The sequence below is a fragment of the Microtus ochrogaster genome, chromosome 16 (assembly GCF_000317375.1).
Source record: "Microtus ochrogaster isolate Prairie Vole_2 chromosome 16, MicOch1.0, whole genome shotgun sequence".
Classification (NCBI taxonomy): domain Eukaryota; kingdom Metazoa; phylum Chordata; class Mammalia; order Rodentia; family Cricetidae; genus Microtus; species Microtus ochrogaster.
In genome coordinates, this window is record NC_022018.1 from 1,598,447 (window position 1) to 1,623,807 (window position 25,361).

The 25,361-nt window shown below is 39.6% G+C and overlaps 1 protein-coding gene across 1 annotated transcript in view; it reads right to left on the reverse strand.

Annotated features, from left to right (window-relative positions):
• Cubn (cubilin) overlaps positions 1 to 25,361 on the reverse strand; it is a 204,836-nt gene that overhangs the window by 148,036 nt on the left and 31,439 nt on the right. Inside the window, exons 16-27 of the mRNA XM_005354631.1 lie at positions 24,400 to 24,562; positions 23,301 to 23,491; positions 15,026 to 15,170; positions 14,052 to 14,230; positions 13,213 to 13,378; positions 12,586 to 12,802; positions 10,364 to 10,494; positions 7,127 to 7,316; positions 4,887 to 5,047; positions 4,121 to 4,302; positions 3,254 to 3,410; positions 1,255 to 1,442 (exon numbers count right to left, since the gene is read on the reverse strand). Of these exons, the coding sequence (XP_005354688.1) occupies positions 1,255 to 1,442; positions 3,254 to 3,410; positions 4,121 to 4,302; positions 4,887 to 5,047; positions 7,127 to 7,316; positions 10,364 to 10,494; positions 12,586 to 12,802; positions 13,213 to 13,378; positions 14,052 to 14,230; positions 15,026 to 15,170; positions 23,301 to 23,491; positions 24,400 to 24,562 (2,070 nt within the window). The remainder of the gene's footprint in view (positions 1 to 1,254; positions 1,443 to 3,253; positions 3,411 to 4,120; positions 4,303 to 4,886; positions 5,048 to 7,126; positions 7,317 to 10,363; positions 10,495 to 12,585; positions 12,803 to 13,212; positions 13,379 to 14,051; positions 14,231 to 15,025; positions 15,171 to 23,300; positions 23,492 to 24,399; positions 24,563 to 25,361) is intronic.

Genomic DNA, 25,361 nt, shown 5'->3' on the forward strand with positions numbered 1-25,361 from the left:
GAATTTTCCCCCAAACAAAGGACTCTCCTTATATTCTTGACTTCAAGCAAAAGTCTCTCAAAGAAGAGATGTTCTCTGTTTCTAAAGCTAATGTAGTACTTGGAAAAGGCATGGTGATCTCAAACAACATGTAATTACATTAGTCTTTTGGTAAGATTGGGGAAGGGGAGTTAGAGAAGTTTGCAAAGGTTATTTCCCTAGGAACATGGCCTAGGCTTATAAGTGCTGACCCTGTAAGTCTTTGCAGGGAGATTGCTAAACACCACAAATTCCTTTGATTGCTATGGGTATTGAACCTGGGACTTTGCACATTCCAGGCAAGCACCCTGCCACTAGCTACATCCTCACTAATAATCCTTTAAAAAGTACACTAAGTCATACAGTTGTGGAAACCTTGGGAAAAAATGAACTATATTATCAGAGTGGGTCCCCTACACTTTGTGAAAGTTTGCCAGTGAAAGCAGATGTGGACACAGCGGCAGCATATGATATATGCAAAGGGGGAAATAAAAGCGATATGTCAGTTGACCCAACAAGCGATGTTATTAACTATGGAAAATAGATGTCAAACATATGCCAACTGTTTAAATGAAATTTTTGTTTAATCCATGAAAATATAAACTAAGATCTAAATTTATGTTTACCTGAATGAGTTTAATATTAAAATAAGCAAAATAAGTGTCTTCCTAATTTTTAAAGTTTATAATCCTAAAAGTTGCATGTACAAGGAATCAGAACAACTTTCTTAAGTAAAATTTCCCATGATAAAAATATCAGGTTACCTCATATTTTACATTGCCTCATAGTCTACATTTAGTACTAAAGCAGCTTCTAGTGTATAAGATTGCATAAAGAAGCTTGAATTAATATTACAAGCGGTTACTTTTGTGACAAGCAAAATGTCTATTTTGAAAATGGAAAATAGCCTTAAACAAACTTGAATTTTAAAATTAAAAATTATACTTAGTATCAGAAAAAGTAGGTATTAAAATATTCAAACTTTTTCTCTTATGTATAGAGATCGAACATAAAACCAACAAGCAAGATAATAATTTTAAGCAAAAGTTAAAATGATGCAGTAAAAGATATAAAACACACCCATCCATCAACACTAGTAGTTGATATATTACAGATACACACGGCATGATTAGAGATTTGATTCTGAAAAGTATGAAGAACTTCTAGCATAATCTATTTATTTATTTATTACTTGATATGAACATGGAATTATTTACTGATCTTCAGAACACTTACCTCTAAATAATCTTCAGAGCAGTTTCTATGAGAAGTCACACTTAAATCCAGAAAGGTGTAGTTGACAGTGTTGCCTGCTGTTGCTTGGATGGTCCAGTTACAACGCAGATTCTTGTCATAGGGCTTTGGGTAGTTTATGCTCTCCAAGATGCCATAGGTTTTATTCACGATTACTACATTGTCACATGCTACAGGAAAAAAAAAAAAAACCAGCCATGAGTGTTAAAAAGAACTCCCACAAATGTCACACATCTTTGAGATGTGTATAAGATTCCTATTTAAGAAGATATCAAAGATTTCCTACTTTTAACTCTAGATTAATAAATGCATATGTATGCATGGGATGCCATTTTTATGCTGAAGGAGTCTCCATTTAGAATAATGTAAAATAATATTTGGGTTAATTGAAGCATCAAAATGTCATGGGAATGGAACAGTTATATTATAAAAATGACATCCAATTCCTATATATTGTTGGACAAACAACATGGCTCCACTCTGATCTCTCTGCTGTTTTAGAAACATGCAGTGAGCAGTCTATGCTTCTGTTTTCTAGCTCGAACATTTGGAATAAATGAACAATCTGATCTTTGAACTCAACAGTTAGGAATACATGGCCTTTGTGGATGGTTCATGAGTAACAGCTAGAACACACAACTGTCTGCATGAGTCTCGACAATAGAACACACAGCTGTCTTCACGAGTCTCAACAACAGAACACACAGCTGTGTGCATGAGTCTCAACAACAGAACACACAGCTGTGTGCATGAGTCTCAACAACAGAACACACAGCTGTCTGCACGAGTCTCAGCAAAGGCACTGGGTCTCTTTCACTTCTTCCTTTGCTGTAGCAGGCACAGGAACCAGCTGGATTCTCCTGAAAATATTTAGGCTACATTTTTGTTAACAGAGGATTTCTCAGTAATATTTTTGCTTTAGGTATGTGTGGGAGAGTAAGCCCATAGGCAGCGGGAATCACAACAGTCTGTATCCCAAACCCACACAGGTGGCTCTCATGTCTCACAACTCACTCTGCCTGCAAACTCTCCGATTTCAAATGACAAGTGGTTTTAATTTTTTTTGGGGGGGTGCAGTATCTCATATTGTATCATACAGGCTAGCACTGAACTAGCTACACAGGATGACTTTGAACTTCTGATTCTCCTGCCTCCACTTCTCAAATACCAGGATCCTACACACATGCCACCACACTTCGATTTAAGACGTGCTGGAGATGAATTTAGAACTTCATGTTAAACAAACACTTTGCCAACTGATCCACATCCCCAGCACCTGCTTCTATCTGTAAGGACTGATAGCCTGTGTATAGAAACTACTAGAAGGAGAAAAAGAGAAAGAGTGGCTTTAGTAGCCCGATAATAACCAAGAGAAATAAAGGCAAAACAATAGCAAAATGAAAGGAATTGCTGCATGTTCAATCAAACAGATAGACACCTCATGGAGCATTAGGAAGCTGTTTACATATAAAATGATGATTAATTTCAGAAGAACAAAGCCATACGTAGAAATCAGTTTGCCAGGGGAAGGAAGCAGAAAAGAAAGGGAATGGGAAGATACGGACTACAATGAAGAATGCATCTTCCCCATGCATGCTTCTCTAGTTAACAAAACTAAGACAGAGGACAGAACCTAGGCTGAGAGGCTGCTTTCATCACCGGACCAATGTTTCAATAAAGGATGGTGACCCACAACATGAGTGAAAACACGGAGGTCTTAGAGCATTATTTGACCTGCAACTGAACTACAGCCATCTCTGCATAGGAAAATCTATGCTGAGTTTCTTGGTTTACCAGATGCTTCAGTGATATAAGATTGTGTCTAATACGTATGTAGTTTTTCCTTCCAATGACTCCGCAGTTTTTACACACTAACTCAAGACTAATTTCCAAGGCTCAAGCCACTGGTAAATGTTTTCTGGGTTGTTTTTCCAAGTCTGGAGTCTGCTGGGGGTTCTCTGCTGTTGGCATTTGTACTTACTCTGCCAGTATTTTACTTTAAAGCCACGTCCTTGCTGACCATCGTCTGTCCTGAGTTTCACCAATACGCTATCTCTACTGGAACGGATAGGAGCTGGTGTTGTGTCTCCGCAGAGTTTATTTATCATACGGGAGCTGGTACTCGGACCATCGTACACCTTTAGGAAGACATTGTGCACATCAGACAGTCAAGGCTCTGAACGTAAAGGACTTTGCAGGAAAGAAGTGAAGACAAAATATATGTATGTTTTAACAAAAGAACAGTCCTCAATTTTATCAACGTGTCTCTAAATTTGAGCAATAAAGGGCAATGCATGACAGTAAGGAAGTGGACTGCGACTGAAATCTGAACGCGCAAAATGGAAGATCAGTGCAAACCTTGAGACCATAACTGATATGCGTTGTTGGTTTTTGATTACAAAATGTGTAATTTGTGAAACTTCAGCCCATTTTCTTTACAGGATTCTAGAGGAGCATGGTAAAGAGCAGGAACTGGTAAAGACACAGCTACATGGGTTTACTCCTCTAATTCACTGCAGTGGTTCAGGGAATTGCAAGTTTTCAACACAGCCACAAAGTCATGTAGGTTATGATTGGCATAAAGCCCATAACTACTCAGGATATTTTTTTTTACCAAATCTTTACAGCTTATAGTAAAATACCTCAAATAATTAATGTTCAACATGCCTTCCATGTAGAAGATTGTCATTTTTACCACATTTCTTTCAGGGTTTACTTTGTTTGACTCTTTTATGTGAACGCTCCTCTTACATCCTGCTGCTTTTGGAATCTTAAGAACATTTTTAAGTGCATCTTTGCACTGAGTAAGAGAGGAGCATCCAAGGGCTCAGAGACTCATTGTACATACAGCCAAGTAATCCAGAGAGCAGTTGGGGTGAGGCTCCACGTGGAAGTCTTGGAATTCCAGCTGGAAAGGGCTGCCGTGGCTGGCTTCCAGTTGCCAGTAGCACTCAGAGCTGTGGTAGTAGGGCATCGGGTAGTTGGGGGATGTGAACAACCCCGTGGGGCTGGTGAGATTGCCTCCACAGCCTACAGAGGGGAAACAGTGAGTGAGATGTGGCCTTTTCTTCATGCGAGATTAACCTGGGCTACATCATCCTGCTGCTATTCTGGTCTTCTTTGTATTCTGACTTCTCCAGTACTGGGGATGGAGCCCACACATGCTAAGCAAGAGCTCTATCACCAAATCTCACATCTCAAGCTTTTGGGTTTTAGAGATAAGAACTCATTATGTAGACCAGGCTGGCCTCAAACTTGGGATTCTCCCACCACTGCCTCTCTGGAGCTGGATGATAGGAATTCACCATCACACCCAAATGTGCTCCTCTTTTAAAATGTCACAGGACAGGAGATCAGCTAAAGCTCGACTTCCCAAAATGGACTTTCATTTTTCTAGTCAAGATGAGCAACTTGGCGAAATTTCCTGGGAACTAGAACTTTCCTCTTCCTTCAAAATATATGCTACTGTTATTCCAAAAACATTTGTGACATTAAATTTATTGTAAAGAATGATAAAAAGTTAACTAGGAAAATTGGCAGGTGGTGTCAGCACGACAATGAAGAAACCAATCAACTTGGTTTCTCTAGTAAAAAGTCGGGTCTTTGCTATTTACCTGTTGATGCTGTGTCCCAGTGAGCTAAGAAACCTTTATATGTTTGCACTCTGTCAGTCTTAAACTTTAGCCACAGCTTGTTGCTCTGAGAGATGATTTTAGGGGGCAAAACTGAGCCACAGTAATGTCCAAGGAGTGGTGAAGTTTCGAAGCCTCCATCTCTGTGACAGGAAGAGAAATAAAAATGGATTAAGTTACAGTTTGACTGCAGCATTCAATAAACACAACAAATTCAAAGTATGGGGATACAGATGAGTGGCTGATTTCCTCAGCTAGCATCTCCTAAACACTACTTTAAAAAACACAATTTCAAGTTCTCAGGCCTTAGTCCTTCACTGACTAGGAGATGAATGACTTAATAAAGTATATCTATTATTTATGGCTTCGATGGCATCTTTATACCAGCTGCAGAGAGGCTGTATTTGAGATTCACCTTCTCAAAGCTTCTGGCAAGTAGATAAGAGAATACAGAATATGGAACCAGTTATCTACAGTATAAACCAATACTTTTCATTTTTAGAAAGAAATATTACTTACATCTTACTGATTTTGAAATCTTCAAGATTTCAAGTCTTCAAGATGTAATATATTTGTAATATTTGAGACAATTGTAGAAATAGTTACTTTCCTAAGAAGTTTGGGGCATTTTAAATCTATAGGTATTTTCTTAAAGGATGATTTATTGACTGTTAATGCCAAGTGCTTAGTTCTTATAAGTTAAAAAAAAACAAGCTGAGCGTGAAAGTTCACAGCTATAAGCATAGCACTCAGTAGGCTGAGTCAGGAGGATTTCTGTGAGTTTGGGGGAAGCCTGGACTATCTAGTGAATTCTGAACCACCTCAGGCTATATACTGACACTCTTAAACCCCCTCCCCTCAAATGAAATTATGTTAGTTTAGCATGATATGGTTCAGTTATAATTTATTAATGTATTATCTTACTTTATAGCAAAGAATAAAATTTATTATAAAGTGTTAAAAGATTCTAACACTTTGAAAATGACAGGTAAATATTGTATACAATTGCTTGCCAAAATAATCAGTCTAATATTACTTGATGTAATGATAGAAGAAGATAGATAGATAGACAGATAGATACTAATATACAATTGCCAGTGATATATTTTTTTAAATTACACTTGTTTAAAATGCAAACAGTAAAATAAAATGTCAAGCACTGAAATCCCCAATTCTAGATTTTTGTTATTTAAAAACAAGATAAGGTTGCTATTATACAAATGGTTTTAGTGATATAATAAGATTAAATGGACAGCAAAGACCCACAACCTTAGACTGATCTTACATAAAGAATGAAGGTACTTGACTAGGGACGTAGATGCTGATGATCAACTTGACACAACCTAGAATCAACTGGGATAGGAATCTCATTGAGGCTACTGGGTTGGCCTGTGGCCATGGCTGTGTGGATGATGTCTTAATCAAATTAAGAATGTGGGAAGAATCAGCCCACTCTAGGCAACATCATTCCATCATTCCTGAACTATATGAGATAGAAAAACAGAGCTGAGCACAAGAAATTAAGCAAGCTAGCAAGAAGCGTGCATGCACTTATTTCTTTTTGTTCCTGACTGTGGGTATGATGGGACTGAGTTCCTGGCACCTTGCTCCCCTACTATGACAGACTGGATCCTGAAATCGTGGGCTACAACAAAACCTTCCTCACCTATGTCTTTTTGGGTCAAGACATTCTTCTCAGCAATGGGAATGGAACTAGATGTCAGCAATAGGTGCATCACATTTGAGAGTAGTAGTCCACCAGTTTCCTTTGTTTAAATAAAGCTGAAACTTATTGCAAAATCTTCCTAATATAAGAATTTGAAATAACTATCAGAGGGCCGAGAAGATGGCTCAGCAGTGAAGATTACTTACTGCTCTCACAGAGGACCAGAGTCTAATTTCCAATATTCTTAACACGTAGCTCACAAACACCTGCAACTCCAGAGGATCCAACATCCTTCACAGACGCTGCACTTACACGCACATAACCATACTCACACACATACATATAAATGTAATTTAAGTCAAGAAAGTAAAATCTTGAATAACCACCAAATCTTATACAATTTCTCCTTTTCTTGAATATCATGTTTAAAAAGACAAATTTTATGTGTTATAATAAAGGACTTGTAAGATAATTTTACAAAACTTTCCATGTTCCCTTTAATCTTTTCTGAGAAGATTGATGAAAATAAAGGTTAATATGAAGGAAAAGCCCATACCTAATTTCCACAAAATCGTAGCACAGTTGCCCCCAGCTATCCTCCAAGTTAAAGTTTGTAAATTCCAGTTCAATCTGTTCATTGAATCCCACTGTGATCCTGTAGACGCAATCCAAGTTATTGGGGTACTTATTAGGGTAGTTCGGGGAGGTGAGGTCCCCAAAACTATCTGTATACTCTTCAAAGCACACTGTGAAAAGAAAGAGAGAGAAAAATGAGAAACAGTACACATCTGCATACGTCCTGTAATGTACAATGCGTTAATTTGTGCTCCTGCACTTGAGTTCCAATAGTATTTTGTAAAGATCAAAGATCGCTTTCATTTTGAAATAATGTCTTTTAAAATTTCAGATGCAGCCAAATCCTAAATCTTAACTATGTGGCAGACATAGTTATATATTTTTTGACAGAGTAAAGTTTTGGTCCTAAAAGTGTTACAATTTTTCTAATTTATGTAAATTACCATAAACATCTCCCTCATGCAAAGATAAACTGAGGTAGACTTTGCTTTGTACTTTCTTGAAACAGCATAAAAATAAAATTTAATCCTGCCTACATGATATTTAGACAGATTTCGTGAAGCAATGCCTAACTTTATATGGTAACTGATACTTTCCAATCTTTTGCTTTGTTTTTGTTCAGATCCACTTTTTTGTTTGTTTGTTTCAAGACAGTGTTTTTCTTGTAACAGCCCTAGCTGTCCTGCAGCCAGGCTGGTCTTGAACTAACAGAGATCCGCCTGCCTCTGCCTCCCCGGGGCTAGGATTAAAGGTGGGTGCCCCCACTGCCCGCTTCAACTCTCCATTTTTAATGAATGAATCAGTAATTAATTTGAAAAATAATGGAATAATTGTTAGATATTATTTATTCTTAAAATTTAAGTTCATTTCTTATTTATACTTACAAAGTTTTTTTCTTATTAGTTCTATATTTAATCAGTGGATAGGTAATAGCTGTTAATAGGATACAATTATAACTTAAATGGTAAAGTATACCAATGATATTATCTCAATATTCAGGTATTTTCTACTTCGTGTTAGTAAATGCTGGAAGTTATAATCCGTGGCAAGGGGTTCTTATGAGTTTCTACCCAACATTGTTATTTTTGTTGTGTCTTTTTTTTTTTAAATCTCCCCAGGCACATTTGAATGAGAGCTTCTGCGAATGTTTAGGGAGGAGTCAGAGCTCGAACAAGAAGTGGATCTCCTTCCTCCCAAACACATATTTAAGGGCTGACATCATAGCCTTATGGTGGGGACTACAGATGGAAGTCTAACTGAATTCAAACCAGAAAACTTTGACTCCACCAAATGAAGGCAGGACAGATTTAGGGAAAATGTCCATGGGCTGTGCTAAGAAACTAGACATCAGTAGTCCAGACCATCCTAATCACTCTAAAATAATGTCTGCCAGAAGAATAAAATAGGTCCCAGGACAGTGATTGGGTGTCCTCTGGTTTTTTTATCTGACATGATTTCAGGCTACAGAAAACACCCAGAAAAAGATTCTGCCTGAAAGGGGTGTTCTCACTTCTGTTCTTCTAGCCAGTAGCTCATTTCATCCAGGCTCCTGAGAGCATTGGCCAACTGCCTGACCATCACCCACTTAACCTCCATTCCAGTCCTCCTGCCTGAGCTGTGCCCTGAGACATACCACAGGGCCAACCTCAGCAACACATGCAATCCAGTCGCCCATATGACCTTCTGGGTCCTGTCATTTGACTGCTATTTCAAATGATGGGACTGTGTTAACCAGTCCTATGAGTTCATCCAGCAAAAGGCAGACACGCAGTGAACAGTCAAGAGGCAGAGAGGATATGCTACTCCCTTTTCTGGGACTTCAGCTCTGTCTGGACCAAGGGGGCTGGGGGCTGGAGTAATGACTAATACACAGGGAAGCAGGGCGGAGGGTCTTTGCAGTTGCTCCTACAGTGTCTCCTGTTTCAGCACTTTGTTTTTCTACTCTCTCATTTCTTCCTTTTCCTTTGTTCTTCTGTGTTAGAGGGTTTGGGAGAGATTGAACCCAGCCATGTAATCTGAACATATGCTGTAATTGAGCATACTCCAAACTCTGACCTCTACATCAGTTTTCCTTCCTGTCTAGCTCACCTGCCACTTTGTCCAGTTCTACTTGCATCTTATCTTTCTAAACAATTTCATTAAGTTTTAATGAAACTCCCCAGGTTATGTTAACGGCTCTTGGCTGTCTCTTCCCTTCATATTGCCTTCCAAGCTCGGGTAGTGTTAACACGATCATTTCAGTCATCACAGAGCTGTGTTTCATTTTGTATACTATTACAAAGATCCCCATGATATTTTCAGGAGGCACTTCCAGAATTACATGTTATTTAAGATACAACTAGCTTATTCATGCAGCAAATTAAAATTATGTTCATAGAGGACTAGAACCAGAAAACATTTCAAAAATCATCAGATATAATCTTTTAATTACACAGATGAGAAAACTGCATCCCCCAAAGTTCAACTGACTTACTCCAAATCTAATATTCGGTGTGGTTTAGGGCTAAGCATATGAGAGAGATAAAACTACAGAAGTATGGAAAATTGTGCACATGCTGTAATTTCCTGAGAAATCCACTTTGGTCTTTGGCTGTTAACCATCTAAATAAGACCTAGTGAGAATGTCAATTACACAAGATAACACACTATACTTTAAATCCTTGGGCTTTAGAGCCCATGTGCTTGAGCTAGGTAATGGGCTCGCTGCTAGAGTAGTTCTGCAGGCAATGAACATATACAAGTCTCTGGTACTCTGAATTTCTAAAGTCCTGCTTCCAGAACACAGAAGTGGAACTACTGCCTGAATCAAAGGACAGTGACCAAACTCCTTGGAGGAGAAGGAAGTGAAAAACTGGCCAGGGAAGACTTCCTCTTTGTCTTTATTTATTATAGGATTAAGGGCTACAGAAATAGCCCCTCAAAGACGGCATGAGACTGTCAGAAAAAGCACGTTCAGGCCCAGAAGAGTCCCCTGAACCATGGGATGCTTGGCAAGTAGAGGTACCATGTGCCTGCTGTGGAAGTGTACTGGATGCCAATTTCACCGTCAAGCATTTTTCTAAGTACGTAATCAAACTGAAGGCCTAGAACCCCTAAAGGGCACACAGCTCGGGTAGCAGCATTGCCCTGTTTTTAAGAAGGTTGTGTTGTCTTTATGCTTTATACCTTATTCCAGAGACTAGACATTAGATCTACTTTGCAATGGAGAAACTATTACCTGAAGATGCATTAACCGTTTTATAGGTTACTGAAAATCCTTCGTGGGCAACAGCAGAGTCAGACACAAACGTCAGCTTTATTGAATGGGAACTGCTAATAAGAGAAGGGGGAATGGATTTTCCACAATATCTGTTTTAAACGAAAAAGAAGAGATAAACAGATTTTTAAACGGTTAGTATATTTGAACCAATATGCCAAAATTTTGTACATTTAAAGAAGGTTGTATCTATTTCCTATCAACCTTGAAACCAAATGTATTTCAGTGACAGCGTCAATACTCTTGCTCACGATTCCCTAAGAGCTGTGTGTCCAGCTGAGTGCCTTGACATAAATGGGAAGTTAAGCAGGCCAGCAATCGCCTGCTGTTAGCACACTGAGGAATCCACTGATGGACCTGTCCTGAAGGGAATCGGTGCACGCTAACCTCATCCAGCACGAGTCCTAGCCAGTCCTTTCACTCAGGACATCATGACATTGGGCACATAGCTCGACTGTTCTGTCACACTTTCTGCCTGCTTCACACAGTTCTTAACACCTGTGTCACTTAGTATAATGTACATAGGCTTTGAAACCAGTGTCTGGATAGTGGGCTCTGGTGTAAGCTGTCTACTGTCTTCAAGCAGCTAGCTTGTGGAGAGGTAAGGGTGCAGTTAGTAAACCATGTCATCGCTCCTTCAGAACAGAGGAACTTTACTCAGAAAGTCTCTTCTAGCTACCCAAAACACAACTAGAGTAAATGACATTATGCCATGGTATTTTATCTTGAGAAGCATGCATAAGAAGAAAAGGCTAGGAAAATGGAACCGAAGAGAAAAATATAATATGGAACAGATATAAGCTAAGATGTTTAAAATGAAAAATATGAGAATTAAAAAGTTTGGTATAGAATAGCATTTTAGTATCAACAGAGAATTACCATATTAATAAGACTAAAGGCAGATAAATTAATAAGTACATGGGCACACACAACCATCTATCCCAAACTGGAACATAATCTTTAAAGTTTATCTCCTCAGCAAGAATTGTATTTCTGTCATAGTTAAAAAGTACCCAGATTTTACTTTAAGACAAAGAAGAAAAACTAAAAGGGTGAAATGCTGCAGGACAACAGTCTTGTGTCCTATAAAGGCTTATCAGTTGTACTGGTTTAATAAAACATTGATTGGCCAGTAACCAGATAGGAAGTATAGGCAGGGCAACCAGAACAGGAGAATTCTGGGAAGAGGAAAGGCTCAGTCTGCAGTAGTCACAGAGGAAGTCAGACACAGAGGAAGCAAGATGAGAACGCCTCACATAGACAAGAATAATGAGCTAATTTAAGATGTAAGAATTAGTTAATAAGAAGCCTAAGCTAATAGAACACCCCGTTTATGATCAATGTAGACCTCTGTGTATTTTTTGGGGGGAGGGACTGAATGGCTGTGGGACTGGGTGGGACAGAAACCTCAGTCAACAATGAATGACTGAGGTGAGAAGCAAAGGAGGGTGAGAAGCTGGAGAAACAGAAGTAAGAAATGCAGAGACTAAATTAAAAGGAAAATGTTTATAACACAAACATAATAGCAGAGGCTGGGTCTAACTCTGCCTTAAAATGTCTGCAACTCTGGGGAAATGAGGGGGAAAAACTCTCAAGGACAGAAAATAAATACATTAAAAAGGAAACTGGAAAGTAACTTAATAATATTACGGGGAAAAATTCAAAACCATTCTTACAAGAATACATGAACTTAAAATTCTTCACAGACTATCAAATATCAAAGACAAAAAGAAACAGGAAAGTGCAACTCATAATGAGAGAATAATCAGCGAACACATATCAAGTAATCACATAACCACTGATTGCGAATAGACATTAAAATAACTGTAACTGTATCACATAGACTTAGAAGGCATGGAAAATCATATATATTTATATATGGTGGATATTTTATGTTATTACCAGTGAGATGATGATTATACTAAATAATGTACTTGTCAGTAATGTAGATTTTACTATTCCATGCACCTTATTTCAAAATTTAACTATATGTAAGGTCAACATATGTTGCCAATTTATAAAATAAACCTGAGAAGATATATATAAAATGATATAATGTAATAGTGACTTTGTTAATCTATGTACCAATATATATATATATGTATGTATATATATACATACATATATATATATATATATATGCTATGCTTCAAAGTCCAGCATAAACAACCAAGCATTCTCACCTTCCGAGAGAGAGCTGAGCAACAGTGTCATCGACTTCCAGGTAGTCATTTGTGCAGTTGTAATGGAAGTCCAGGTAAAATGTGTTGAATTCCAAGCGAATCACTTTGCCTTGCGGGACTACTATATGCCAAGTACAATTTACACCACTTGGGTAGATCTTTGGAAAACCAGGACTTTCAATAGTTCCTGTTTCTTCTGTGAGAACTTCTCCACATTCTGGTGAAGTAACAACAACAATAATCACAATAGTTAATGGAAAGAGCTACATGGGTCCCACATTAAAAGGTGCTTATCATAATTGCTTAAAGAATGAAAGGAAACTGTTGCTTCTTATCTGCCATTTACGATAACTTAGCTTTCTCTTTTATTAATAGATACATAACTATTGATAAATATTTGTTAAAAATATAGTCTTTGAAAAAATATATAGTCTTTGTTTTTAAGTGTACTTTATCATTTTTCACAGAATAATTGATTTTTATGTTATTCACTTATTGTAATGAAATTGTGTTCTCAGAAGTGGGGATTGAATCCATAGCCTTACACACATAGGCAAACATGCCTAGTTTCACTGGTAATTTATTCTGATAGCAGCATGAAAGGGAGAGCGATCGATATATTCCTACCTAAATTCTCACTACTGTACTTAGCCGTGAAGCCACGATTTTCCAAGGAAGAACTTTTCACAAATGTGACGTAAAGAACATTGTACACAGATGTGACAAATGATGGGATGTTTGTGCCACAGAACTTCTCATTTTCAGAAGATCCCAAGACAGAACTAGCACCAATCTAGGGAAAAATAGATATATCCAAGTTAATGTTTATTAAATATCCATTTTGGAAAACTGTCGCCCCTGTGTTGAAGCTACCGGCAATCCATAAGCAAGAGTGGGGGACGGGCTGCAGAGTCAGTCTCTTTTGGGGACCGTGAGGAGAACAACTCGTATTTCTTGCTTTCGATTCAGGGTGCGTTTTATTCTTGCATCATCACTCTCGTGGGAATTTCCAGCATGATGATGAAAAGAAGCGATGAGATGACATGCCTGCCTTTCAGCCAATCACCAAGGAGAAGCGGTTAGCACCTCCATGACTCTGTAGGATGGCATCTACATGTCTATTGGTGCCTTATATCATATTAAGAAGGTTCCTCTTGCCACAGGTTTTAAAGCTGTTTTTATTATAAGGAGCAGGTAGATTCTGTCAAGTGCTTTTGTACATTTTATTGAGCGAATACATTGTCTTTAACTTTAGTGATACTATTATATTCTGTACTATAATACTCACTGATTTTTAGGACACAATAATATTCTACACATATTTGTAAAAATTTCCCTTCATCATGGTATATAACCATATACGTGCTGGGTTCTATTACGTAGTATTGGTCTGTCCAAGCAACAGTCCTTTTTGTATACGCAGCATATAGGTACTTTGGTAGAACTCAATGATATTTCACTCTTACCTCAAGGTAATCAGTGTCACAGGAGGTAGAACTTCCAATCTGGAAGTCAGTGAAATTGAGGAGAACAATCTGTCTTTGGGGTTGGGAGATGGTCCACCTACAGGTTCTTTGTCCGGGATAGGCATTAGGATGAAACGGTGATCGAATGACGCCTTCTCCTGTTAACTCACCCCCACAAGCTAGAAATGGAAAATGAGAACCATATTTGCTCAGAATTAAAGAATTCGTGACCAGCTTCATTACAGCTCTAACTCTGCCTAAGAAACAGCAGAATGTGACACTGTTAGAGGAATATATTAACTAAGATAAATCAAAAATTAAAAAGTTAGAATAATGTAAATTGGACATTTAAAAAACAAGCAAAGAAAAGGACCGTCAAGGGGCTGGAGAGATGGCTGAGCAGTTTAAGAGCACTGGCTGCTCTTCCAGAGGATCTGAGTTAGATTCCCAGCACCCATATGTCAGCTTATGACCAGTTTCAACGCAAGTCCCAGGGAATCTGTCACCTCTCCTGGCCTCTGAGGGCATCAGGCACACATGCTGTGCCCAGACATTCAGATAGACAAAAAGACCACTCACATAAAATAATTTAAAAAGAGATAGAGATGAAACATGGCTTAGTCAATAAAATGCTTGCTGCATGTGTATGAATTCTGATCTCCAGCACCCATGAAACTGGGTACAATTGTGGGTGTCTGCAATCCCAGCACTAGGTTGGTGGGGGATGGGAGAGCACAGGGATAGATGGCTTTCTAGAGCTCACTGTGCAGCCAATCCAGCTGAATCAAAGAATCCTAGGTTCAGGGAGGGACCCTATCTCAAAAAGGTGGAAGGGAATTGAAAAAGAGATTCAACCTCAATGCCCTGACCTCTATGGGCACCATACACACACACACACACACACACACACACACGTACAGGCATATGACATGCATGCGTGAACACACAAGAAAAAAAGAAAGAAGTGTCCTTACCAACTTGATAGTCAGCTCTGAAGCTCGCCTTCTGGACTAATGTGTCTATTCTCAGTCTAATCCAGACTTTATTAGAAATCGATCTAATGGGTAACAGGGTTGTATTGTCACAGACCCTTCCAAGTAAGTTGTTATGGTCTACGACCTAAGCAGAAAAGTAAAGACAGATTTGTAATGCTAATCAGGAAAGTCACTGTAGTAATTGGGGTAGTATTTGGAGACTAGAAAATGGCACATTCAAAACAAATAAAAGTTTGATTTCTGTAGTGTCTATATTATATTTAGAAGTTGTCAGAAGGTCAATTTTAGCACAAACTATTGGTACTAAATACAGATAAGGTCTTAAGTCAATATAGTGCATAACTATATAACTATAAATGTGCCAATAATTTCCACAATATCAAAAAGGAAATAAATCTGAAACTGCAGTTTCCCCAAAACAACAAAAGCTAAGAACGTAGCATATCAAAAGATGAAAGTTCAACTAAGTCTGCAATTCGAGGTATAAACTATGTTCATAAGCCACATACACAGAGAGAGAGAGTCTGGAGAATTAATACTGCAAACAGAATAAAACCATTAAAAGAAAAAGGAAAAGCTAAGAGCAATTTTAGACAAAACTTAGTAAAAAAAATAGGAAATATGTCTAAGGACACAAAATAAAAATATTAAACATCACAAACACAAAGTCTAAGACGCATTCAATTAATTAAATGCAATTCTGTGTACAGTTCTCTGCCAAAGTCTTTGAATGTTTGAGGTAGCTTATTTTAATAAAGTTATACAAATTCCCAAAAGGATCTGAAGAAGAGGAAGACAGGAACAACCGCTGCAGACAGTGGGACATCACTGCACAGGTCCTTCAGCCCGCTGTCCCTGAGAAGGTGGCACTAGGAGAAGGTGGAGTGCACTTCCCTAACCCTTTCTGCCTTTAAGAGACAGACAACCCCCACAGTGAACGTGTTCAAAGGCCACCAGGCACAACACAACTCTCTACTATCAAATTCCAACATAAACAGTAAAAAATAAAAAAGCACGGATCAATTGCACTTGTTAATATAGATACAGAATCCTAAACAACGTTATAGAAAGATAAATTGACAGATTATTGGCTCAGTGAGTACCGGCACTTGATGCCAAGCCTGACGACCCAAGTTTGTTTCCCAAGAACTGACACGGTGGAAGGAGAGAACCGATTCCTATAAGCTGTCTTCTGATTTCCACAACTGTGTTGAAGTGCAGCTCCCACCCGCAACACAATATACAAACAAACAAATACTTGTAATAAAAAGTGAAATAAATCAGCGGAGTGGCCACAAACTGTGTCAATGGGCCCAGTTCATGTCCCCATCTGCTGACAACCTCCTGCTTTAATAACCTTTGCAGGTTACTACATCTAAGCCTAGCCAGTGAGACAGAAAAAATCTGTGAGAAAGCTGCGAAATTTCCCAAAATTATTCCCAAAATAAAACACTGACTAAAGAGGAGCTCTTGTTACTTCTAACATTTCTAAAGGTGAAACAGGGAGATTATCCCCACAGTTCAGATTCGTACAAAGGATGTACATGAGATTCTAGTTCCATGGAATTATTCTGGAGGAGGAGCCCCCCTCCTCATATTAATCTATTCTCTATTAGTGTTACTGAGATCTCAGCAAGAAGCTGGCTCGTGCCGGCAGGAGTGCCGTGGGCAGCCGTTGCTCACAGAACCTGAGACGGTACAGATGCTCCCTGGAACCATGGCAGTGTGATGTTTGTACAGAAGCAGCCACAACACTGTCACCTAACCACGGTTTTGCAGTGGACACCATAAATTGTGAGGGCATTTTTATTATTCTGACATTGGTGGGGCATGACCAGCATAGAGTAGTTAAGATTCACACCATTAGAGAGTCTGAAATGTGACAGCCACACACAAGGATTCTCTAATATCCTGTGTGATTTTCACTTAGGTGAAAAAATTTGCTGTTGAGCACAAAATTTATTCCATTTTTTACATATATAACATGAAGTACTTTGGGAAATATTTAATATTCACAACTTTCTAGGATAACCAGTAGAATACAAATGAAAAAGTACTTTTTTCTTCCCTCTGGAAAGCCGCCAAGAGGACCTCATTCCTCAGAGAACTCAGTCACCAGCCAGCCCAGCCATATTGGCCTGCATTTATTCAGAATTCCTGGCAGTGTAGAAGACAAACCGCTGACTCTGCTTATCTCAAACTGAAGTTTGTCCAGGCATCTCACATATAGGGGGGGGGGAGGCGGTTTTTATTTTGTTTCTTTAATTTTACTCATAACTTAAAGTTTTTAATATAATGTGTAGAAATATTATATTTATATGATATTAAATGAAATATATATATTTCATTTCAAAATAGTAAAATGATAGCATAAAAAGATCTTAAAGTAGAAAAGCTCTCCTTGTGCGGGGGATTAAGGAGCACTCGGGAGATGTGTCTCTTAAACTGAGGTCAGAAAGAATTATTTAGGTCAAGGGCAGTGAGCAGTAAAGGCTGGTGGGATATTGCAACATTGTTCCTCTCATCCAAAAACTGGTAGAAATACAAAATTCTGGAAGGATGTTTGTCAATATACCTCATGTGTATTAGACCTCGAATGCTATCATAAGAACATCTGAGATGCAGACAAATTTACATGTGGATCCACATCCAAGGATGGTCTGCAAAGATAAGTGCTAAAGCTATTTTAAAAGCTCGGCCATGTGAGGTCATCGCATGATGCTCCACTGAGTCCGGCTTATCCAGTTCCTTACTCTAAGCTCTTGATATCTGCAACACAATTTTTCTACTTAAGTCAAGTTATGCTACTTGACCAAACAGCAAGTCTCAGAGGGAAGAGAAAGTGTCCTTCCAAGTATCTAACAAAAACAGACAAAGAAAGAACACACCAGTGAGATGCTGTTGGGCCCTCTAATCCCCGGATTCTACTTGCTTTTTCTATGATCGCCATCTTTCTGTTCTGTTAGTCCATTAGAAGATGAGAAGAAGGAAGAAAACCAGCCAGCCACATCAGAGCACACTGGAGCTGGCTGGTCTCCTGGGTCCTGGTTAGTGAAACTCAAGGACATTAACAAAGGGAATGCAGCTGCCATCCACATGTTATAAGAGGAGCTTACAGACCTCAAGAGCCCAGAACCTGGAAGGTGCAACTGATTTTGGCTGTGTTTCTCTCCTTATGGAAGGAAACCTTATTAATTCTAAAAGCCTGTGTTCTTCTTGGATCCCAGGCAGAGCACTCCTTTAACCGCCAAACTTAAAAGAGAAATGCTGGATAAAAATGTATCAAATGTTCTAACCGACCCCAAATTCATTTGCACTTAATATCCTAGCACTTGTAAATTCACACTCTCATCCAAAGCCTACTTCCTTTGTGCTCGGAAGCTTGAATAAACTATTTCATATTTCATAATCACAGATTTCTTTTATGTGAGAGCATTGACTATCTGTTCTCTGCCATGAGACTTGTCATATCTCCTGATAAAGTGCTAACACTTAATCCTTTCCCCTCACTGGCAGCTTCATCACAGGAACTGCTCAGCCTTGAGGAATTCAAGTAGATATGGTAAACCTATTTCCTTAAGGAGGCTTTGACTATCATTGGGTGACTCAAATGTTGTTTACTTTTTCTTCTTGAGAGACCAGGAGCCTGGATCCTACAAAATCAAAGCCCTCGATGAGAGCAGGGGAGCCTCAAGCAGAACGAATCCCAAACCAATAGGGCAGAAAGCAAGCATAGTAACTAACCATGGAATATCCTTGGTTATCATTTTTATTTGCCTGGGAAATGTTATTAATTGCTTATTATAATACAACCTGAAGAAAGATAAACAATATCGAAACTGGTTTGTTGTAACCAAGTTTCTCTTCTTTTAAGAAGTCATGGATGTCTTGCAATTTGTACTTGTAGAGGAAAGACCATAAATTGATTAATTTAGTGGCCACATTGACAAAGGAACCGCAAGGTCCAGTGGAAGACACCAGTGTTCTGTAAACTGGGCTCAGGTTTCTCAAGGATTTATTTTGTTTCACTGTATATGAGCAGGTCCTTTGTTTGTATGGGTGCACATATGTGTGTATGCATGTGTATACATGCACAAACAGAGATCAAAAGATACCTTAATATGTCATCCTCAAAAACATCAGCTGTCTCCTTTGAGATGGAGTTTTCATTGGTCTGGAACTGACAAATTAGGCTGGACTGGCTGACCTCAGGGAGCCTCCTGTTCCGAACACCCCAGCGCTTGGATTCCAAACGTATGCCACTACACATGGGCTAGGGGCCAAACATGCTTGCAAGGTAAGTACTTCACCAACTGAGTATTGCTGCCTGCCTCTCAAGGATATTTTTATTCATTTTTTGTATTTACAAATTCTTACTAGACTCCAAGAGGCTCGGGATATAATGAGTAACCTAGGCTATTTAACCTATGAAGTATTGCAAATGGCATCTATAAGCTGAACTAGTTCCTAAAGAAAAACTACCCATTAAAACCTGAGTTTCTATAAAGGAACTATTTTCTGTACAGAGAGCTAAGATTAACTGGACTGCAAACATAATTCATGTGAAACTTTAAGTGCAAGCTGTAGAGCTGAGTAAGCAGTAGACTTTGACATCTGGAACAGATCATGTCTCAAAACCATGCCTGAATGCATGTGTGCATTTCTCTGTGTGCAAACTATCCCGATCTGGTTTTACACCACAAATTTTAAAATCCATTCAAGTATCAAAACTTAATTCAAAGAAAACCAAATATGCTAAAACTAGTAGGTTGCCCCACCAAAGGACTGAAAACAGAACCTGGCCATATGGTAACATTAAATCTGTTAATGTTAATATTAAACCTCTCTGCGAATTGAATTGTAGGCTGATGGACTCCCTGGTGCTTTGGTGGCAGGGGGATTTGATCTTAAAAACTATGTTCAGCTAATACAGGTGAATGGAAAGGACTGTGGCTTCACTCCAAATTAGAGAATAATATGCAAGGGATAGAAGATGAGAGACAACAGGCTTGACCTGGTAATGATGATAAAATTACCATTATCATCATCATTATTACTGGTTACTGGTTTTTATTCTTCATTAGCATATTTGAGCATTTTGTGGTCAGCATTTCAGCAATTTAGGAACATTTGAGTCTCACAAACCAGTATTAGTTTCCATCTCTATCTATCAATAAAATTATCAATTAAAACTTACCTTCTAAAATCAAGAAAAAGCAATCTATTTTTCCTAGAGTATCTTCTCTCCTGATTCTAAACCCCAGCAATCAAGCCTCCCTTTCTCCTTCCTGGCATCCCCATCATTCTCACTGTGTGTTGTTGTGACCACTCACTGGTAGGCACGTACTAAAAGCCTGCTGATAGTCTTTCCAGGCTCTCAGAAAACAACACAACACAACACAACCTCTTTAGCTCAGCCTGTATGGCCACACAGGATTAGTGCTGCCTCGTTCCTGTCTTTTCTCCTTTCTGAGTCTAATCCCTGTGGTCTATTTTCTGGGTTTTGTTGTCATATTTTTATATTATTCAGTCTTTGGGGCTGTGTTGGCCACTGTATTTCTTGGGTCTTTCTGTCACCAACTCCCCCCATGAAGACCCCATAGGTACTGTCCTCAGGGAAACTACTTCAGACCAGTCGTAGCAGAGATAAAGTCAAGGCCTCCATACATTTTGTTCATTCCACTCCTTTATAATATTTTTAAATTTTTGTCATAGGTATAGAATTTATTTCCGTGTCTCTGGGGAGTGGAGGAAGCCCTGAGAAAATAAAGTTCTGAGTGAACTTGGGCTGCTGACATGGATGTGGCCATGTCAAGGACCTTAGCCTCAGACCCACGGGAAAGCGGCAAAGCCTTCCCCTGGAATGAGGCTTGGAGGATACAAAGCCTTGCTCTGTCCATGTGCAGATGTTGATAGCGTGTGCAAGGAATGTCCATCATAGCTTCCTCCTCATGGATACCTACGTCCTGAAGACTGCTCCCTTATAGAGACTGCTCCTACTAAGGTCAGCTAAACCTGCCTTCTTGATCATCGGTATAGAACAGTTCTGCTTTCTTGTTTATTTGTACACAATAGCCCACTTCCTGTTCAGCTGCACGCAATACATTCTGCCCAACTACACATAATTGGTAAGCGATGTTCTGGGTTGCTTCATTTCTCCATCAGAGAGCACAGCACACCTGACCCCAGCTCTTCTCTAGGTCCGTGTGTTTGCTTTCTTTCATTCTCTTGCCATCCCAATCAGATCTGACCCCCAAGGCTGCGCAAAGGTGGAGCACATTGCTAAGCAGGAAGATCTATTCCTCTAGAAGGCATGCCCTCCCACTCATCAGCCTCTGCTGTCACCATCTTTCTCCAGGTTCCCTGAGTCAGTGTGCGCTAAGGTCTGGAAAACAAGTGGGATGCAAAAGCCCATTCATCTCCCTCCACAGCCTGCTTCACGCGTCAGCCTTAATGTCATATACTTTAGGTGTTCTTAATCAGCCTACAACTTGCATTTTCTGGAATAAAAATTTAAAATTGCATTGCTACCTCCTGTGCCCTTCATTCAGAACAGTCCTGATAGCTTAAGCCACTTATGAAATATTAATGGGAGGCGCTGTTTTGTGCTCTGGGAAGATGTTTCTGTCACATCTATTATACTGTTCTATACACTTTAAAAGCTCTCTTAGGCAAGAACAAATGAACTAAAAGTTAATCTCTCTTTTATTCCTCCTTTTGCAGCCATGTCACACTGACCATGGGAAAATGTGTTTTTAGAAGTAGAAACTTTAGTTGAGATGTGTGTGTCTGTGTGTGCATGCATGTGTATGCACATGTGTGCATGTGCGCATGTATGTGTGTGTTTGCATGCACATGTGTGTGTGTGTGTGTAAACGTGTGGTTACAGTTTAAGATAGCAATGTTCTTCTATAATTTCCATCAAAGTCTTATGAGGTTGTGCACACATCAGACTCTAAATAGATACATGGCTGGACATGGAAAAGTCTCATTGACTCATTCTGAACTACTGACAAGATCAAGGCAAGAATAAAAATTTGGTCTAGGAGAACTTAGTTTTATAATGTTTTGTAAAAACCTTTAAGGCTTTCTTTCTCATTCCTTCCTTGATTTTATTTTCCCAAAGATTAAAAGAGCAGATAAGGCAGCTTAATTAAGTAGAAAGTGAAGTACTCAAAGAATTACCCAAAGTTACACTGACATCTAAAACAGAACTAAAGAAATAATTGAGATCATTTAACCCAGTCCCAGTTTAACTACAAAATATTCAGTTACTCTGCTTTACAAAATTAAGTTGCTGGGTGCTAGTTTTATGATCTTTTCCCCCCATAACAATTTAAAGGAGTCCACTAGATGGGTGGAAATTCATGGAGAGTGTTCACTGAAGACAGAGGGTCTATCTGTCTTTCCAGTTGTGCTGACAGAGCCTACGGTCACCGGAAGCCCCTCTGTCAAGAATACAGAAACTCAGCAGAGTCCCTTGATACCACAGTGATGTTTTTGCTTTTCTTGGACAACTTCTGTGCCTGGTTTCATAGTCTCCTGTGACTTGAGAGTAGGGTGTGTGATTCCCAGGGCCCTGATCTCTGGGGAAGTCCAAGCTTCTCCTGTGGTTACAAGAACACTATTACAAGTCTGTTCTTGCAAGAGACTGGTGTGCCTCCTAAATCCAAGCCACAACTTACTGAACACCTATTGTGGGCAGGCTACTTAATTTCTCTGAGCCTTAGATTCCTGAGGTTAAAACAGAAGGATGTGAGGATTTAATGAATTAGCGTAACTCTATGTCAAGACTGTGCGATATGAGCGAATATCTGACTGGCTCTAGAAAATCTATCGGAAATTCTAATCCTATCAATACGTCTAGTTACATTTACTCATGTGTGTGTGCCTTGGGAAACAGAGCTCCATTGAACAACTTATAATTTAGCACTATCGTGATTGTCTAGTTTTAACTCTCCTTTTCATGCCTTCCTGGCTACCTTATCAAGCACTTGTTAACTTCTCTTCTTTAGGGCTGTGTTAGACAAATTTTTTAGATCCCCTAGAACACTTGTTCTTGAACTCTTGCTTCACCTGGAAGCTTCCCATTCCCCACGATGCTGCTTCAGAGGAAAGGTATCCAATGCCATGTCTGCTAAGCACTCTGGTGACCTAGATGCACCTGGATTGACAGCCGTTTGGAGACCGCCGCTCCACAGAATACGGAAATTGCAACGAGTGTCCCACAAGGGTAACTGAGCAGAAAGGTTACCTCGATGTAGGTGTGTGTGCAGCCCAAGGGGCTCTCCAGCTCCACGTGGGTAAAGTTGATATCTATTTTCTCTCCTTCAGGCTGTGTGATGAGGTAGACACACTGTCTGTCGTGACTGAAGGGTCCAGACAAGGGAGGAAGCAGGAGCTCACCCTCCGTGCCTGTGTAGTTCCCGCCACACTGCAGATCCGCTGAGGAGAACAAAGGAGGGAAGGGATGGTCATGGGGATGGCATTCCTCTGGCTGGACACATCAGGCTCAGTTTTCAAAACTTAAGTTCACTCCCCTGCTGTGTTCACCGTGTATGGCTCCATGTCACTTGTTTTATGAGTTTCAGTTTGAGATATATAGATATAGATATAGATGTAGATGTAGATGTAGATGTAGATGTAGATGTAGATGTAGATGTAGATATAGAGATAGATACACATATGACAGCTGTGGGAATACTGAGGCCGACTGTGCATTTAGTGGGAAGCTAAAGCAAAGGGTAAAAGAGACCAATGAGAATGGTTACGATTTTTCCTGATACAGAGATTTCCAGGGTGCTTCCCCCAGGAATTCTCACTGAGAACACAGTAATGGGTGACACAAGCAAAAGTCTCCCACTGACTCAAATGAAAGCCATAGAGTGTTTCATTTTTGTCCTTTGCTTCCAGACATGAAGGTAACCGAAAGCATCACAGCCAAAAGTACAGACGCAAACTCTAGGAACTGGAATGTACCTTCCTGGAAGTGGGTTTCTGTGCACTGGACTTGATCCAAAAATGCAGAGAGGTATTTCTCAGAGAGACTATGCTGCTCTCATGAACACTCTTGCGTGCAGCAAAACAAAAAGCATCACTGGGGACCTGAGGTTCTGAATTACTTAGTTTTAGGAGCCTGTGGTCTCCATCATAATATGGATCCCATAACTGAAAGGTTAGGGGGGTACTATAATATTTAACCTGGAGGAGATAAAGAATGAATCAGACGTGGTATGAGAAATATCCATGAAGGCATGTCACTAATCCAGGAAAGCCTTCATTTTAGGCATCACTGAGCAGCTGTGAGCACAGCACCAGACTCCAGGTCAGTCTTGGGTGAGCGGGACACTTACAGGCCATGGTTAAATAGGTGATGTGGAAACCCTTGTCAGTGATGTCAGCGTCAGAATGGAAATGGATTCTGGCAGCAGGACCCGTAGTCTGAAGCGGTGGGGTAGACAGAGAAGTGCAGAATTTCCCAAGAACGGGGTCCTGATGGAAAGGACCATCTCGAATCTAAGGCAAAAGAACAAGCCATTAAGTTGAAAGTAGTCAGGTTCTCACTAACGAAGTCACTTGGGACATAAGCTTCAGAAAAATTTGCCATTTAAGTATGGCAGCAAGGCAAAGTCATCTAAAGTACTGGATAAACAGATCTATCATTTGGAAGTTTCCCGGTCATATGCATAACTAACACACAGTCAGTGTCCAGTAAGGAATGTGTCCTCAGGGTCCTGTCAAATGCCTCAGCTACTGCTGGAATTTCAACTCTGGGGCAGAATACATACTTTTGGTTTTTCTTATTATGATGTAAAGTTCATTGTTTTCTTTCATGAAGCCCCTTCCCCTAAATTGAAAAAGAACTAATCTGCAGCTTGGCTGAGTACACGGGTGTGCAGAGAGATGCAGGCAGCAGAGGATGAGCATAAAGATGCCTTCGAAAGCACAGCCGTGAGGGGCATTCAGCACTGCATACAGCCGCAAACTGTACTCTGACAGTGTAAACTTGCAAACTGCTATTCTTTCTGTGTTCTCATGTGTGTGAATTCTGTGTGCATCATGTGCTTGTGAGAGTGTGTGAGTTATAGGTGTGTGCGTGTGCATGTGTGCATGGAGGTATGTGTGTGTCTATAAGCACGCATGTGTATTACTGGGCCATGGCACTCTTATGGAGGTCAGAGGACAACATTCATGAAGCAGTTCTCTCCTTCCATTGTGAAGTCTGGAAATCAAACTCCAGTCCTCAGGATTACTGGACAAGAGCTTTTACTAACAGAACCATTTCACCTACCCAAACCATAATGAGGTTACATCT